Source organism: Alosa pseudoharengus, unplaced genomic scaffold (genome assembly GCF_046254945.1).
Source record: "Alosa pseudoharengus isolate Yale_2024_CS ecotype anadromous, Long Island Sound unplaced genomic scaffold, YU_APseudo_1.1 YU_APseudo_1.1_scf_4, whole genome shotgun sequence".
NCBI lineage: Eukaryota > Metazoa > Chordata > Actinopteri > Clupeiformes > Clupeidae > Alosa > Alosa pseudoharengus.
The window spans coordinates 19,856,101-19,871,100 of record NW_027468774.1 but is presented as its reverse complement, the minus strand read 5'-3'; the positions used below and the strand labels follow the sequence as shown (position 1 = coordinate 19,871,100).

Here is a 15,000-nt window from a genome sequence, read left to right as displayed (position 1 = left end):
AACAGCAGCACTGCTCATAAATAAACAATGCAGGCAAATAAGGTAATTGGCAAACACCAAATCAAAACACATTCGGTAGTGAGTGACCGTGATACTGTAATCAGACACACATGCAACCAATAAGGAGTAGAAAAAAAACTGGGGTAGAACATGTGATGCCAAGTGTGTGTCCCTAGCTGCCCTAACAATTCTCAGCTCTTGGACATCTGAGAAACAGTTGAAGGACCACCAGAGCTCAGCTGTGGCCTGCTGACAGATGCCATAACTAGGTGTACTCTAATGTGCCCAGTGCAGACAGATGTACTGGTCACAGTTAGTTGAGTGAGACCTGCCATCACATGGAAGATGATGTGGAGAAGTGATTCATATAGCCCAAGCACTTTGTAATAGGCCCATTCTGGTAATAGGACTAAGGTCCATACCAAACATTAAGAAGCTTGGTCACACCTAGAAAACTTTGTGAGGATGAATATCAGATGTTGGATGTGAGGATATCAAATGTTTAGTCTGTCTTTCCTCTTCCTCTACAGGACTGCAACCTGTGTGCCATTTGCCCAGTGTGTGAGGCAGTCTGTCAGCCAGGTATAATGAAATGATGAAACTATGGGCCTGTATGCTGAAAGAAATATATTTCATATACCATGTCAGTTCGTTTTAAACCTCAAGTTTGGGATTTGACTGACTAGTAAGTGCCTTGTGAGCTGCTCCAGTGTATGGGGAGTCTGCCATAAAATATTTTGCTGTTACAGTGTTTTACAATTAATCTCTATAGGTGGCTTCCTTGACACAATGACTGGATCAATCTACAAGTAAGACATGTTTGCAAATTATTTCATGTTTCTGTTATGACATTACCTATGAAGAAGAAGGAAAAGGACTGATTATGATTCTACCTGTTTCCATCTTTTAGGACTGTGGCTGATGTGTTCGACGGTGAAAACTAAGCCCCTGTCGCCACCATGTGGCCAAATGAAGACACTGCAACCAGGGGATTGTTAGTATTTCAGTCATAGATTTTAAATATAATATTTTGATGATTAATAACTTATTTTCTGTCTTTTTTCTTCACTTTTTTGATGCAAAGGCATTGCACAAGACAGTTGGGTCAACACATCGACTGTAAAATGTCATTGAACAATACCTTAAATTGAATTTATGTTTTATTAAATGACACATGTAAGATGTTATTAACATGAAGAAGAAATAATCTAGGTCTTGTCTGTGTTGCTTGGACACATCGTGGGTCTATATTAAATACAATTTTGGGTATATTTTATATCTGTGTAAGTGTCTTTTCTCACAAGTTCACTTGGGAAAAAATAACATCCTTCTGTTGGTTGCACAGCTGCACCTCATCAGGAAAACATTATAAGCCTAAGAAATGCTAGCTTGCATAATAAACGAAGGAGATTCAATACAACTGTTAAATTAATTATATCCCATACAAAGTATTAAGACATGGAATTACATTTTAAAGTCTGAGCATAAATTCCACTAGGCAGCAATCGAAAAGGAGTGTAATGGATATGCCATATGCATAAACCCCATTTGATCCCATTTGTTAAGGGGATGGGGAGGCCATAATAATAAATCAACTTATTTCATATTTGTTTGATAGTTGTGTGGGTTGCAAATGAGAGGTAGCCTATATCATCAGTGTTGGGGAGTAACGGAATACATGTACCGGCGTTACGTATTCAGAATACAAATTATGAGTAACTGTATTCCGATACAGTTACAAGTTAAATAGTTGGTATTTAGAATACAGTTACATTGTTGAAATCAATGGATTACATGACGATACTTTCCCCATTTCCCAGAAGCTCCTGAAAGCAATCTATGATCAAATTGTTTACATGTTTAAATCCAAGCCCCGCCGTCTTGCACTAGCCTAAAAACGCAGCCAGTGCGCATTATGGACGCGTCATCGGAGACCCTGAAATGACTGTTTGCACAGCAAATTAGGAGTAAAGTAAGTGGAGGTAACTCCTGTTCCTCACTGATCGTGGTTCCTGATGTCTGTTCAAAGGATATTTTCCCAAGTATTAATAGCTCAGGCTACTTCGGCCAATCGGTTACACAGTTTGCTAAACAAGCAAAGCCTAGTTCACGTGTTGATTTAGACCTACAATAAAACCAATCTCTAAAATAGGCACTGCATTCTAAGTTTTTTATTCTAACTTAAAATAGCTTTATGGATTATTATTTGTTCTAATTAGATCTACATTTACGTTTTAAAATTAATCATATGGTGCAGCCTCTGAATAATTATTCTTGCGAGTAGGCCTAGCATATTTTAACGTGCGTTTTTTGATTGTCATTACGCGATCACGTTCATTTTGAGAGCACTGATATACAGTTGCCTAGCCCATAGTGTTTACATTTACAAGTCATTTGCGTTCCACCTGTCATATGCGCCCCTCACTTGTACTGGGTTGATGCCACCGAAAAATCTCACAGGCACACCTTAATTATAATTTCTGGCTACGCCCTTAAAGTAGCCTATTTATTTTGTTTGTTTTAATTAGCCTAGTCGCCTGCTGTAGTTTTAGTGGTCACCTTGCCATTTTAAAGTTGTATCAGGTAGCTTAGTTGCCTTTACATTCTCCTATGTGGGTCTAACACTTTAGCCATTTGGAACAGAAGAACACACCAGAATAGGCCTGTTTAGTAGACCTAAGCAGGATTTGATGGCCGCATTCCTACACTTATAAAATGCAATTCAATGCGAAAGTAATCTAAGTATTCAGAATACGTTACTCAGATTGAGTAACGTAACGGAATACGTTACAGATTACATTTTTGGGCATGTATTCTGTATTCTGTAACGGAATACGTTTTGAAAGTAACCGTCCCAACACTGTATATCATATGTTCAAGTCAAGGTCTAAGTTTAGGGCAAGAAGATGGGAGACAGGGCAACAGTTTAAGATGTGCTTTTTCTGCCGTTTAGCTGTTAGCCAATGGTTACTGCAACTGTATATTTCATATCACTGTATCACTGAGCACTATGATCAATTTGAGGCACTAATGTCATCCGGAACCATATACAAGAGACTTGTGCATAGGGGAGGCGATGTTAGGAGTGCACCGTTTATATCTTAGCAGAGTTGCCTCTGTCTGTACTAGCACAGCGCTAACCAACATGTTATGTTATATTCTTATATGTTAACCATGGTATAGAAGGTTTAATCGGTGTTATAACAATAACCGATTAATTGTTTTTGCCTAAGTAAGAATCTGAGAGGAAATTTCAGGCGAATTTTGTATGATTTTGCTACTTTAACTAGCTAGCGTATCTGTTAACTAGCATAGCAAGAAACTGTTTGCTAACAATAATTCCCTTAATCGGATAGATAGACTTTAAAGTTTCTGTTTATTTCAAAGTTGTTTCCTAAATTGTGCTGCAATGACACGCCACGGGAAGAACTGCACAGCTGGTGCCGTTTACACCTACCACGAAAAGAAGAAAGACACAGGTAAGAGAGTAGCTGCTAACTGTTATAAAATGTCATGTCGTCAAAGTCAGTTTGTTAGCAGGTCGAGTTAACTCACGGGTTTTAATTACCCAGCCATATTTTTTCCACGAATAATTCATTTTTGACTGTCTCAGTGATTCATCAAATGCAGGCTGTAATTGCATGTTAGTAAGCGTATGCTGTCAACGTTACCTCCGTTAGACACATTTACACAAGTTTACTGTAAGTAGTAGGTACACCTGGTCTCCGCGTAGATTAACATTCATACTCAGGTAAACCAACTGAAAAGCAAAGGGGAAGGATTGATAGGGCGTTTTGTAACTAGTGTCCAGTCTCCATTTAGTCCGCGTTTTGACGTGTTTTGTTTATTTTTGCTGTTTAATCTCCAGCTGCATCAGGTTATGGGACTCAAAGCGTTCGTCTGGGAAAAGACGCCATCAAAGATTTCGATTGTTGCTGCCTCTCCCTGCAGCCATGCAGAGACCCCGTTGTTACGTGAGTCTCTTCAAACGTATCCAAACCTTATGACTTCACAAGCATAGGCTGTAAAAAGTAACCCAGAGCTCTTTCCAACCTCCTGTCATAAATATTTTTACTTATTAAAAACATCATCTGCTCCTCCATCCCCAACACTATTGACCCACTGCAATTTGCTTACCGATCTAATAGATCTACTGAGGATGCCATCTCATGTCCTTCATACCACCCTTAGGCATATTGACAGTGGAAAAGGAAATTATGTGAGGCTGCTGTTTGTTGATTATAATTCAGCTTTCAACACCATTGTTTCTCACATGCTGGACTCTTAAGCTCAAAGACCTTGGACTAAATACCTCCCTCTGTGACTGGGTTTTGAACTTGATTTCTGGCAGACCCCAGGTAGTGAGAATGGGCCAGTTCACCTCAAATTCCAACATTCTGAACACTCTACTGTCTCTACGCTCTACTGTCTCTACACCTATGACTGTGTGTCATCTCACAGCTCCACTTCCATCGTTAAGTTTGCTGATGATACAGTAGTCCTGGGCCTCATCTCCGACAACGATGAGACTGCTTTCATGGAAGATGATTACCTGGTATCAGGCAAACTATCTCCAACTGAATGTCAGCAAAACAAAGGAGCTAATTGTAGACTTCAGAGGGAGGCAGCAGCAGACTAACACCCCTCTCATGATTGATGGAACACAGGTAGAGAGCGTTAGTGGTTTTACATATCTGGGAGTGCACAGCTCTGAGGACCTGACCTGGGCTGTGCGCATCCAAGCTCGGGTTAAAAAGGCCAGAAAAGCTAATGTACCATCTAGCTAACTCTGGAAATTTAGGTTCCCCCCAGCGTTTTACACTGGGGTCATAGAGAGTATACTGACCCAGTGTATCACTGTGTGATATGCCAACAGCTCTGCGAAAGACCACAAAGCCTTGCAGAGAGTGATGTGCTCAGCTGAGCGCATCTCTAGGACTTCTCTCCCTGTATGATATATACATCAACCGATGCAAGAACAGAGCCACTAAAATCATAAAGGACTCCACCCATCCCAGTAACTGTCTGTTCAGTTTCTTGAAGTCAGGCAAGCGCTTCTGCAGTTTGATGGCCAAAACTGAGAGACTAAGGAAAAGCTATTTCCCTTAGGCCATTAGACTCCTCAACATGGACATGCCAACTCTTATGAATACCATGGACTCTATCCCATTTTAATAACATTATTTATTATTATTATTATTATTATTATTCATGTCACTTTATTATTTTATTAAATTATTTATTAACTTCTGCTTTTAATCCTATCTGTTTTACTTAGATTCTTTCTACTTTACAGTCATAAAGCTAACCAGGCTTACATTTTACTGCTTGTTGATATAACTATGTATGTGATGATTAAATCTCTGAACTCTGAACTGAACTCTTATAATGAAAGCTTACCTTTGTGTTTGTAACCAAATACATATTGTTGTCACCGTCTAGTCCTGATGGATATTTGTATGAAAAAGAAGCCATCCTGGAGTACATCCTGCACAGAAAGACAGAGATTGCCAAAAAAATGAAGGTTTGAACTGCATTGCTCCCATAAGTAGTTAGTTTACAATTTTTCTCAGTCACTTTGGTGCATTTTTCAAAACTACTAGTTCAACCTCCACATCATTTTGTAACATGTGGCAATCATAAAACAATTTCTTATTACTTCGGACAAACAGCAAATTCTTTAGCACATTCATGCGACTGCTTGTGCAGATGTGTTTGCTTCTGTGCTTTTGTGTGTGTGTGTTGGCTTCTGTGCTTTTGTGTGTGTGTGTTTGCAGCTAATCCACTGTGTGGTGCGGTTTGCACAAATTATCTTGAGAAATGCACTTGTTGTGCAAACATTTATGTTAAAGGCACCAAAGCGACTGAGGAAAACTTAAAAAAAAAAAACAGGTTGCCAACATCATTAACATTATATCAATATATGCTTGGATGAGATATGAAATGGTCCCTTTTCATACCCTGGTGCTAAGCTATCCTTCTGTTTGTCTCTCGTGCAGGCATATGAGAAGCAGAAGAAGGCTCAGCGCAGTGAGAACCACCTGGAAGCCACCTCTGAGCAGCGCGAGCGAGTGAAGAACTTCAAGAAGAACGAGGGCAGCATTGTGTCCAAGCCCATCAACCCCTTCACCTCAGGTGTGCACTGAAGGCAGCCTGAAGAGCAGCTTTACTGTCCGGCCATTAGGGAGCTTAGTTAGCATGAGTGCCCTGTGAGAGGAGTTGAGGCACAACGATACATGATTCTTCCCAAGAAATCTTTTCCTGAGAATGTCTTTGCTTATTTAACCTTCACCCTTATTTTTAACATTCTAACACATAACAGTGTAACATTATTTGGTATGATCTTCTAATATTAGCAGAGAAGACTTGACACTGAAGAAGGAATTCTGATGATCCTAAATGGAATTTATAGCTATGGATTCTTGTGTTGTTTGGTCTGGTCATTGAAACAAAATGGTAATGTGACTCAGCTGTGTGCTTACAGTGGCTCTCTGTCCATCCCCATGTCCTCTCCAGGTAAAGATGGAGCCGCTCAGAATGGGTCAAAAGCCGTGGGCGGTACCGCTGGATCAGATTCAGCAGTTGCGGGCTCTAGCTCTGGCTCTGGCTCTGGCTCCAGCATTAGTTCCACCTCAGCGTTGCCAAGTTTCTGGATCCCCAGTCTCACTCCAGAAGCTAAGCCTACAGCAGTGAAGAAACCAGTGAGTAGATGATTCACAAGTCATGATGAATTGATGATTGATCATGCTTCTGTTTTTACAGCTTCCCTGTGAGGCAAATCATTCTTGAAAACAGCTAGAACTGGCCACGTTGTGGGGAAGAACAGCTAGAGCTGGCCCTGTACTGGTTGAGAACAGCTAGGCAAATTCCTTTCCCTTTCTGGGCATAGCAGTTTTTGTTGTTGTTGATGTTTTGTTTTGCATCTTGTTCCAAATTGCACCTGCTGTGTGAACTGTATGAATGTCTAGTCTTGTAGATGTAGGCTAATTTAAAAATCCACTTGGGGTTAATACAGTCATAGTTTAGCAAAAGCTTAGAGATCCCTGCCACCTAGTGAAAAGGTTATCTGAGGACAGTGCTTTGACCTTGGGATAGATTCTGTTGTGTACACATCCTCTTGGCAGGTTTTCTTCTCCACAGTTGAAAAGTACCATATCCTCTTTGTGTGCACTGTATGGTGCTCTGTGGACTTAAAACTTTTTTTCACGGTCACTGTGCCCCCGAAGATGACGAGAGAGCCCCAATGTAGATATTTAGTGACTGGTCATCTCTCTTTTCTTTTTCTTTAGGATAAGACAGTGCTGTGTCCGATGTCCGGGCGCCCTCTGAAGATGAATGAGCTGGTCACTGTGCGCTTCACTCCTCTGGACCCCTCCCTGGACAGGGTGAAGTTACTCACACGCCAGGTGAGTGTCCTCTGCCCTTACACATTTCCCTCTAGTAGATCCACCACAGCACCCCTATCCTTGTTTGTTGTCACAGACTGTTCCAAACGTGTGTTTGTCTTGTTATCCACAGGATCGCTATGTGTGTGCTGTTACCAAAGACACGCTGGGTAATTCGCTCCCATGTGCTGTACTCCGCCCCTCGTGAGTGATGCTGCCTTTTGAGTTTGTTAGCACATTTGTTTGAATCCATTTTCAGACCTTTGTTGCAGCCTACTATTTGATATACTTGTTTCTTTTTACTTTTCCATGATTTTCCTTTTTTTTTTCCAATGGCTACCACAATACATTAAACTTGTATGTGCTCTCTCTTACATACACCCGCCCCTTCTCTCTCACTCAGAGGAGCTGTGGTTACATTGGAGTGCGTGGAGAAGCTGATTCGAAAAGACATGATTGATCCAGTAAATGGAGAAAAACTAAAGGAAAAAGACATCATTGTTCTTCAGAGGGTAAGAGAATGTTGTGTGTGTGCACTGCACATTTTGGCTTGACAAAATCAGAGTACTCTACAACTGATTGTTTTTTTTCTTCTTCCGTTCCTCTCTCAGGGAGGAACGGGCTTTGCAGGATCGGGAGTGGACCTCAGGGCTAAAGAGGCCCGTCCTGTCATGCAGGCGTGAGAGGCGGAGGTAGAGTGGTGTCCGTGCAAACATCCTTTGTCCATCCATTTGCTGTTTTCCTGTTTGAATTATGAAATTTGAAACTGTACAGGAATTTGTTGTTAAGTTTGTGTTTTGTTTATTTCATTTTTTTCAATATATCAAACACACATACATTTAAACACATTCACGATGTAGATTTTTTTTTTTTTTTTAAATAAATGGAAAGTTCAGTCCTACTTTAAATAAGAACTTGTGTCCCCTCTTAATCTTTTTTAATAATGGCTATATGTGTGTAACACTGGGTCAACATCTCAGAGCTCGTCATGTTCTCCCAATATGAGCAGGCCATAGTCAGTGATAGTACTGATCTTCAGTTCATCCACCCTCTCCATGATCTCATCATGGGAGAGCTGGCCATCCTTTAGAGACAAGAAAGGAATGAGAGGTGGAGGAGGAGTGGGGGTTGAGACACAAATTGTGTAGAAGACAGACATCAGAGCTGTAAGATGGCAAAAAAGGCAAGCATTATATGGTTTCCTACTCTCAGAACTCTTCCACCTCCATTCAGGCCAAGGGCTCATAGTATCTTGCAACAAATGTGCAATTAACTTGGCAAGAGTACATTTTACATTTAACCTCACCTCAATGCTGCATGTCCAACAATTAATGTTTTGGTAAGAGCACAGATAAAGTTCAAGCTGTGATTATAATGTGTATGTTTGGATTCAGAAAAATGGGAGACTACATCCTTTCAGATACAAAAAAAATAGTAAGAAAATGGAGCCATTTTTATTTTGAGCTTGTATGGCTATTTTGCTAGCAAGCTAATTTGTGACAAATCTTTGGAGGAAAATAAAAAGATTCAAAACAGATTCTGATTAGAAAAGTAAATACTTTCAGTAAAATAATTAAAAGGAATAAAATCAAGAGGAATTATGAAGCAATTTTGATTTAAACCAACATGGCTTTATTGAGAATTCACAGAGAGAAAAATGTTCCACTAGAAAACAGTGATAGTCACTTTCTTCTCCTACTAATGTCTCCAACTGCCTCCTTGTTTTTCATTCTCCTCCACACTGCATTCTAACTGCCTTTGGGCGGATTCTGCTTTGCAGATGTGCGTGAGTGTGTAGCATGGAAAGCAGAACTTGGTTTTTTTTCTTATGGAGACTTATTATGGAGTGTGTGTGCACCTGTGTGAGAGGGTTCAGCTGGTCAACAAGCTGACCTGTGAGTGAATTAATGGAGTGTTTCTCACCTTCCTGAATGTATCTCTTTGTGTTCTGTGTACGTGTGTAAAAAATGATCTGTTATCTAAACACATTTTGTGACTTATCCCCCAATGGAATATTCCTATTTCAACACCTTGGACCTCCCTTCCCATAAAAAAAAACCCCATACCTCTCCTTCCCCCTCACACATGGTTGACCCAGAAACATAAACCAGTCCTTCAAACACTAATATGTAAATAGTGTATCTGTACAACACAATCATCTGCACACGAATGGAGTGTGTGGAACCATAGGCTGCCTAGGCTCTCCGTGGACACATTCCTGACAGAAATCTCAGAAATCATGCTAAAGGCACAGTTTAGTTAACAAGTATCTGTAGCCTATGGTTATCCACAATCTAACAGTGTATGGTCTTTCAGGATTAAGGGACTGAAACTGAAATTGCAGTTAGTGAGCCGTAAACTCTGAATTGGATGTGGATATTCAACCTGTTGAATCTGGATATGGCTTAAATAAAAAGATGTTTAAGGCCACCACACTTCACATTTGAGCAATCCTCAACTTAAAAGTTCAGTGCTCAATGACCCCTCAATTAAGGCCACAATAGGTCATAAAACACCCCTCCCCTCCCCACCCATGTAGACGTAACAGATCCCATAAGTAATAGTAACAGTCAACTCCTTGAATATGGTACCTTTCCTAATCCCTACAATTTTTTAAACAACCTAACCCCCACCCGCTATCCCGAAACTGGGTGATGGGATCAGAGCTCGTCGTGTTTCCTGGTGAGGTCTTCACCATAATTGGTTGCTTGGCTCCCCACAAACATGTTCCAATTGGCTAAAATTTCTTTCTTGGAGATTTTCTCATCCTGCGCAGGCCGTCATGAACAAACAGGTGCCGCCCATCCATTTGAAAGTGATTCAGAATGAATTGGATGGAAAGGGGGAAAGAATTAAGTAGAGGAAATGAAGAAAGAGTGTTGATGGGACAGAGGGAGAAGAGGGACATTTTCAATTAATAAAAATTGGCAAAATTGGCAAATTATTCATAGCCGAGTCCCTTACCATTAAAAAAACAAAAAAAAGAAATTGCATGTCCGTGTTCAGTGACATAAGTAATTTTATGTTCCGTACCTTATTTGTGTCCGTCTCGTGGATTAGATGTCTTGCTTCATTATCTGCATGGTCTACTTCTCCAGGCAGGATCCAGTTAGCCACCTCACCAGCATCCAGCAAGCCATCCTTCAGTTGGACAAGGACACAATGTGGGCTTTACGTTCAATTTCCGTGTCAGGGAAGGATTTAACATAGTTTCAATAAGCTTCTACAACTAAGGTGTAGATGTCCACACCATACCTTATTTGTGTCCCTGAACTCTAAGAAGTGTTTCTTCTCCGTCTGGACCCAGTCGGGTTCACTCTCCCCATCCCCCGGGGTGTACATATCACCTAAAGGATATGATGGACACGCACACAAGCACCTAGACTAAATTCCCATGGTGGAAAGATCTAGTATTTCAGATAATGAAGTTATCATTTCAAGCTATGGGGTTGGTGGGTATTAACGCATTTACAATTCATCTGTGCTGATTATGCTTCTGTCAGAAAGGGTCCAAGTAGACACAGTATGAAGACAAAATCACTAAGAAATAGAATACAGCAGGTATAAAATAGCATACGGTTGTTTTGAATCTGATGGGAGACAAAAATATTGTGACATGACTAACTCTGATGTTCTTATCAACAGCTGTGTCATTTTGATCTGTGCTACCAGACATGAATGGCAACCATACCAATGTACTCGTGCAGGTTGATCTTGCCATCACCATTCGTGTCAATGTCTTCAAGAGTTTCCTGCAATGAATCAGGTAAAGACAATTAGAGATATCCTATGCCTTCCACAGTAACAATAATGTGCAAGACAACACCTCTGATCATCTCCTTTCAGTAACGTCCCCTCTAAACCCTTCATTTCCCACTGTCTCCTCCAAAAAATGTGGAGGGCTATCTAATCACTTCGTGGGGAATAAGGAAGCAGAGTTTGGTGTCTCACCTGGACGATGATGTCCTTCATGTGGTCGTAGTCCTCAGGGTGGAGGAAGGCAGTGAATTCCTCTCTAGTGGCAATGAGGTCCCCATCGCGGTCAGCGGCTTTGAATCGCCTCTCATCGCGCTTCAGCATGGTCTTGTAGCTGGCTTTGTCATCAACGTCATCAAACTCATCATCTGTGGTTCAAAAGAGTGAACAAGTAAGTCTGTACTTCACATTAAACACCAGGAGATCTTTATGTACTGAGGAAACTGCATCTGCACTGTGCTGTGATACACTTTGGAAATGATGTGCTTTGTGAATATATGAACATTTGGAAATGTGAAGATTTATTTCAATCTGTCTGGAGATAACTGGTCCCCCTTACCACCCTGTTTGGGTGTGCTTTAATCGTTTCTGGGATTATTAGATTAACTCAGAACAACAAATTAACCCTTACTGAGATAATATCCATAGGTGCTGTTCTTGTACTCCTCCCATGCAATCTTCCCATCCTTATTCTGGTCATACTCCTTCCAATGTTTGTCCACATTCTCCTGGATGTACCTCCTCTGTCTGTGTTTGATCCAGTGGTGCAGCTCTGAATGGCTGACCAGCCCATCCTTGTCTGTGTCAATGCGGTCCACAATTTTTCTGTTGAAGAATTACAAGTGCAGACCACGGTGGTGACCAGACTGACCAACTGAACAGCACAACAACAACAAAACAAAAGCATCAAATAGTGTTAACATTAAATGGTTGGAATTTCCTAAATTCTGATGGTTTGGTGGAGCAATGTGTGTCTTCCTACCACACCACACTGTGGATAAGACTTGGTGCTCAGCTCATACATCTAAGAAAGTACAACTAATGCCATTCCATCGGCTGGAGCTCCACCCATCTTTCCTTTAAGTGACACCTCTGGCTGCTGCAACAGTCAGAAACATTACCACCCACCACTTCCAGGCCCAGAGGATTTCATTACTCTCCATTGCATGTCTATTTTCCCTCCACCATAGAATATAGACTACAGATAATTCGGAGCATAATCATGGATGTGGAGTACAGAGTTGTCTTACCCCAACCGGGCTTTACTTTCCTCTGGGGTCAGCTGGTCAAAGGTTTTGGATTCCTCTTTGCCCAGGAAGGCCTCGTGATCATACTGGTATCCATGGGAATCGTCGTGAGCATGGTCACTAAGGTCACGCTGATGATGCACTCGTTTTTCCTGCGCAGGTACGGTCAGTGTGACCCCGACCAACACAGTCAGAGTTGCCAGCAATAGCAGTGACTGCATCTTCCCTGAGGAAAGAGAGAGAATGTTAATAGAGACCGGTATAAATGGTTCAACAAATGGATTCAATACACCAAAAACAACCAACTTTAAAATTTGAAGCCTGCTCTAGATTGTTTGCAGACATGTGTGGGGCATATTCAATTAAATAACGAAACAATTCATTCATTCTTCCATCACCAAATACCGTTAGACGTGTTTGTCATGGTACTTTAACTATTGTCGCCGAAGTAGTATAATGGCACGTCTTGTAGCCAGACTATCTAACTTGGTTCAAATCGTGTGGTTTGCATCATTTGTCTTGGCCAAGTTACAAATCAAGTAACGGTGCAACAGATTAGCAAACACCAAAAACCTTTGCACAACACACATAACTATGAGGATAGGTGAGATAATGAAGGAATCTTACCAATTTATCAGTGGAACAGGCAACTGTTGCGTTTCCTCAGATTTGTGGAAGTATACGCGTTGGCACTTTACTGTCTCTTAAAAGCAGACATCGATGGGGCGGTGTTATGGTTAAAACCACGACTACTCCTTGAAGAATTGGCATAGGGATTAGCCAATAGACTGATCAAATTGGGAGGGACAAAGAAAGTGTCTTATTTTGACTGGCTAAAGAGCGCCACGTTGACACGCGAACGAGCGTGTACTACGCGGGCGCGCGTACGAAGTTGTTGAGGATGAGGAAATTTGGACACTTTTACAGCAACGATGAAGATGTTGATGGTGCAATGACAGCTGACCTAATGCATCAAACCCATCAGCTGTAAGTGCTTGTTGTGGACAATAAAATAGTGAAGTTACTGTTTTAACACAAATCTTGCCCATAACATGACCAACTCTTCTCTTGAGTAGGCTGATGGAACTATTGATCTGACGTAACCTAAATAATAACCGTTAAAATGAACATTTTTGAAAAGCTCAAGTGTTAAGTGATGTAGTTAAATTTTACTGCTCAATAGTGATGTTCTTCCACACAATCGACACACGAGGGCAGAGTGGACCATTTCGAAGGATGCCGATGTAGGCTAAATGCACGCTTGGTATGGCAAGTCCTTTAATCGAACCACAATCCTGTAGGCCTAATCAGACATCCACATTATACTATATTATAGTAAACGTACTCTTATAGATAATAGTATATAGCCAATAGAAATAGAATGTAAAAATATGTCTACTAGCCTACTTTGATTGTACAAGTCAAAAGTAATTTAAATATTGCCAAGGCTTGTAGTATCACATAATCATAATTCAATTCTTTCTCAAAATAAACATGTCAGATATACACAAGTTCATTCTTCCTATCCACAAGTGTCATCTTAGACATCAAATACATCATTGTTCATATGACAAATGACACCACTTTTACTATTCAGGTGTCATGGGCTTTCAGTTTCAGTCATTCTTCCAATCCACAATCTTCAATTCTTCCTATTGGATTCTCATTTCAGATGCAATCCAATGGTCACTAGTCATTTTTACTAGTGACCATTTTGTGAGTGTGTGTGTGTGTGTGTGTGTGGTAGCACATAAAAAAAAAAAAATGTTCCAGATATCCAAAATGTGATTCGGAATAACCAAAATGACATTGTGACTAGTAAAAATGGCATTAAGATATCATTCGTAATAATAAAAAAATCAGGTATACTCAATTACAATATGGCTAAACAATGCAATTGCATCAGGTGACGAGCAGATAGAATGTTTTAACATAAAGGGTGCCGTGCGTACCACTGACACTGTGCAACATCTCAACATCTCTTTTTTATGTAAAAAATATGAATGTGTTTTTATGTGAAATTTGGTAGTTCCAATTCTCAAAATGGCCACCAACAGCCAGTCAAATTTTAGCAGTCAATATTTATATTATTTATAATGGCATATAGAATTAACACCATTTCAAGTAAATCAACCATAAGATATCACTACAACAAGCTACAAAGCATTTTTCTCTGACAAAATTCACTTCGCCATTAAATCTTACAATACATTTCTACTGTTCAAACAGTGTTCTTTCACCTGTTGAAATGTTTAAATCTTACAACTTTTTTCAGATTGGACTGTCTTGAACATAGATTGGACCCCAAAAGTTGCTGCTCATGGCTATTTATTTCAGACTAGATTTATTTCTCTCGTATTTTGTATTTTTCCCTCGTTTGCTAAAGCTTTAATGAAAAAGCTAGGACTAAATTACTTCTAAGCTGTTCAGTAATCATACGTACACTGTTGTTTTGTAACTCTACATTGTTAATGTGAATATTTTAGTCTCACTTGTCACTGCTTCACCATAGCCCACCTAGAGTAACTGACTAGGCCAGAGAGGGCAAGTCAGTGAAAAAAGAATATCTTCTGAAAGCTACCACAACCATGCACAGCATAGTCAGTTGTAAC

General features: G+C 40.4%; 3 protein-coding genes across 4 annotated transcripts in view; 2 read left to right on the top strand and 1 right to left on the bottom strand.

Moving 5' to 3' along the window:
• LOC143103033 (uncharacterized) overlaps positions 1-1,276 on the top strand; it is a 5,307-nt gene extending 4,031 nt beyond the window's left edge. The window contains exons 4-6 of the mRNA XM_076266821.1: positions 531-582; positions 773-809; positions 911-1,276. Coding sequence (XP_076122936.1) covers positions 531-582; positions 773-809; positions 911-944 — 123 coding nt within the window. The 3' untranslated portion in view covers positions 945-1,276. The remainder of the gene's footprint in view (positions 1-530; positions 583-772; positions 810-910) is intronic.
• A 1,813-nt stretch (positions 1,277-3,089) lies between these two features.
• On the top strand, positions 3,090-8,305 carry nosip (nitric oxide synthase interacting protein). Its single transcript, XM_076265202.1, has 9 exons — positions 3,090-3,479; positions 3,869-3,974; positions 5,443-5,524; positions 6,000-6,135; positions 6,517-6,701; positions 7,290-7,406; positions 7,519-7,589; positions 7,789-7,897; positions 7,997-8,305. Exons 1-9 carry the CDS (start codon positions 3,410-3,412, stop codon positions 8,066-8,068), a joined length of 948 nt encoding a protein of 315 aa, XP_076121317.1. The 5' UTR covers positions 3,090-3,409; the 3' UTR covers positions 8,069-8,305.
• A 56-nt stretch (positions 8,306-8,361) lies between these two features.
• Positions 8,362-13,110, bottom strand: rcn3 (reticulocalbin 3, EF-hand calcium binding domain). Of its 2 annotated transcripts, none has more exons than XM_076265201.1 (8): positions 13,016-13,110; positions 12,392-12,614; positions 11,773-11,966; positions 11,337-11,509; positions 11,077-11,137; positions 10,641-10,732; positions 10,419-10,526; positions 8,362-8,469 (listed from the first exon to the last, which is right to left on the bottom strand). In XM_076265201.1, the coding sequence occupies exons 2-8, from the start codon at positions 12,607-12,609 to the stop codon at positions 8,362-8,364; spliced, it is 954 nt and encodes a 317-aa protein (XP_076121316.1). In that variant the 5' UTR covers positions 12,610-12,614; positions 13,016-13,110. The 2 variants fall into 2 exon arrangements, with proteins under 2 accessions (XP_076121316.1, XP_076121315.1); XM_076265200.1 differs by lacking the exon at positions 8,362-8,469 and adding an exon at positions 8,995-10,153.
• Between the last annotated feature and the right edge of the window lie 1,890 nt (positions 13,111-15,000).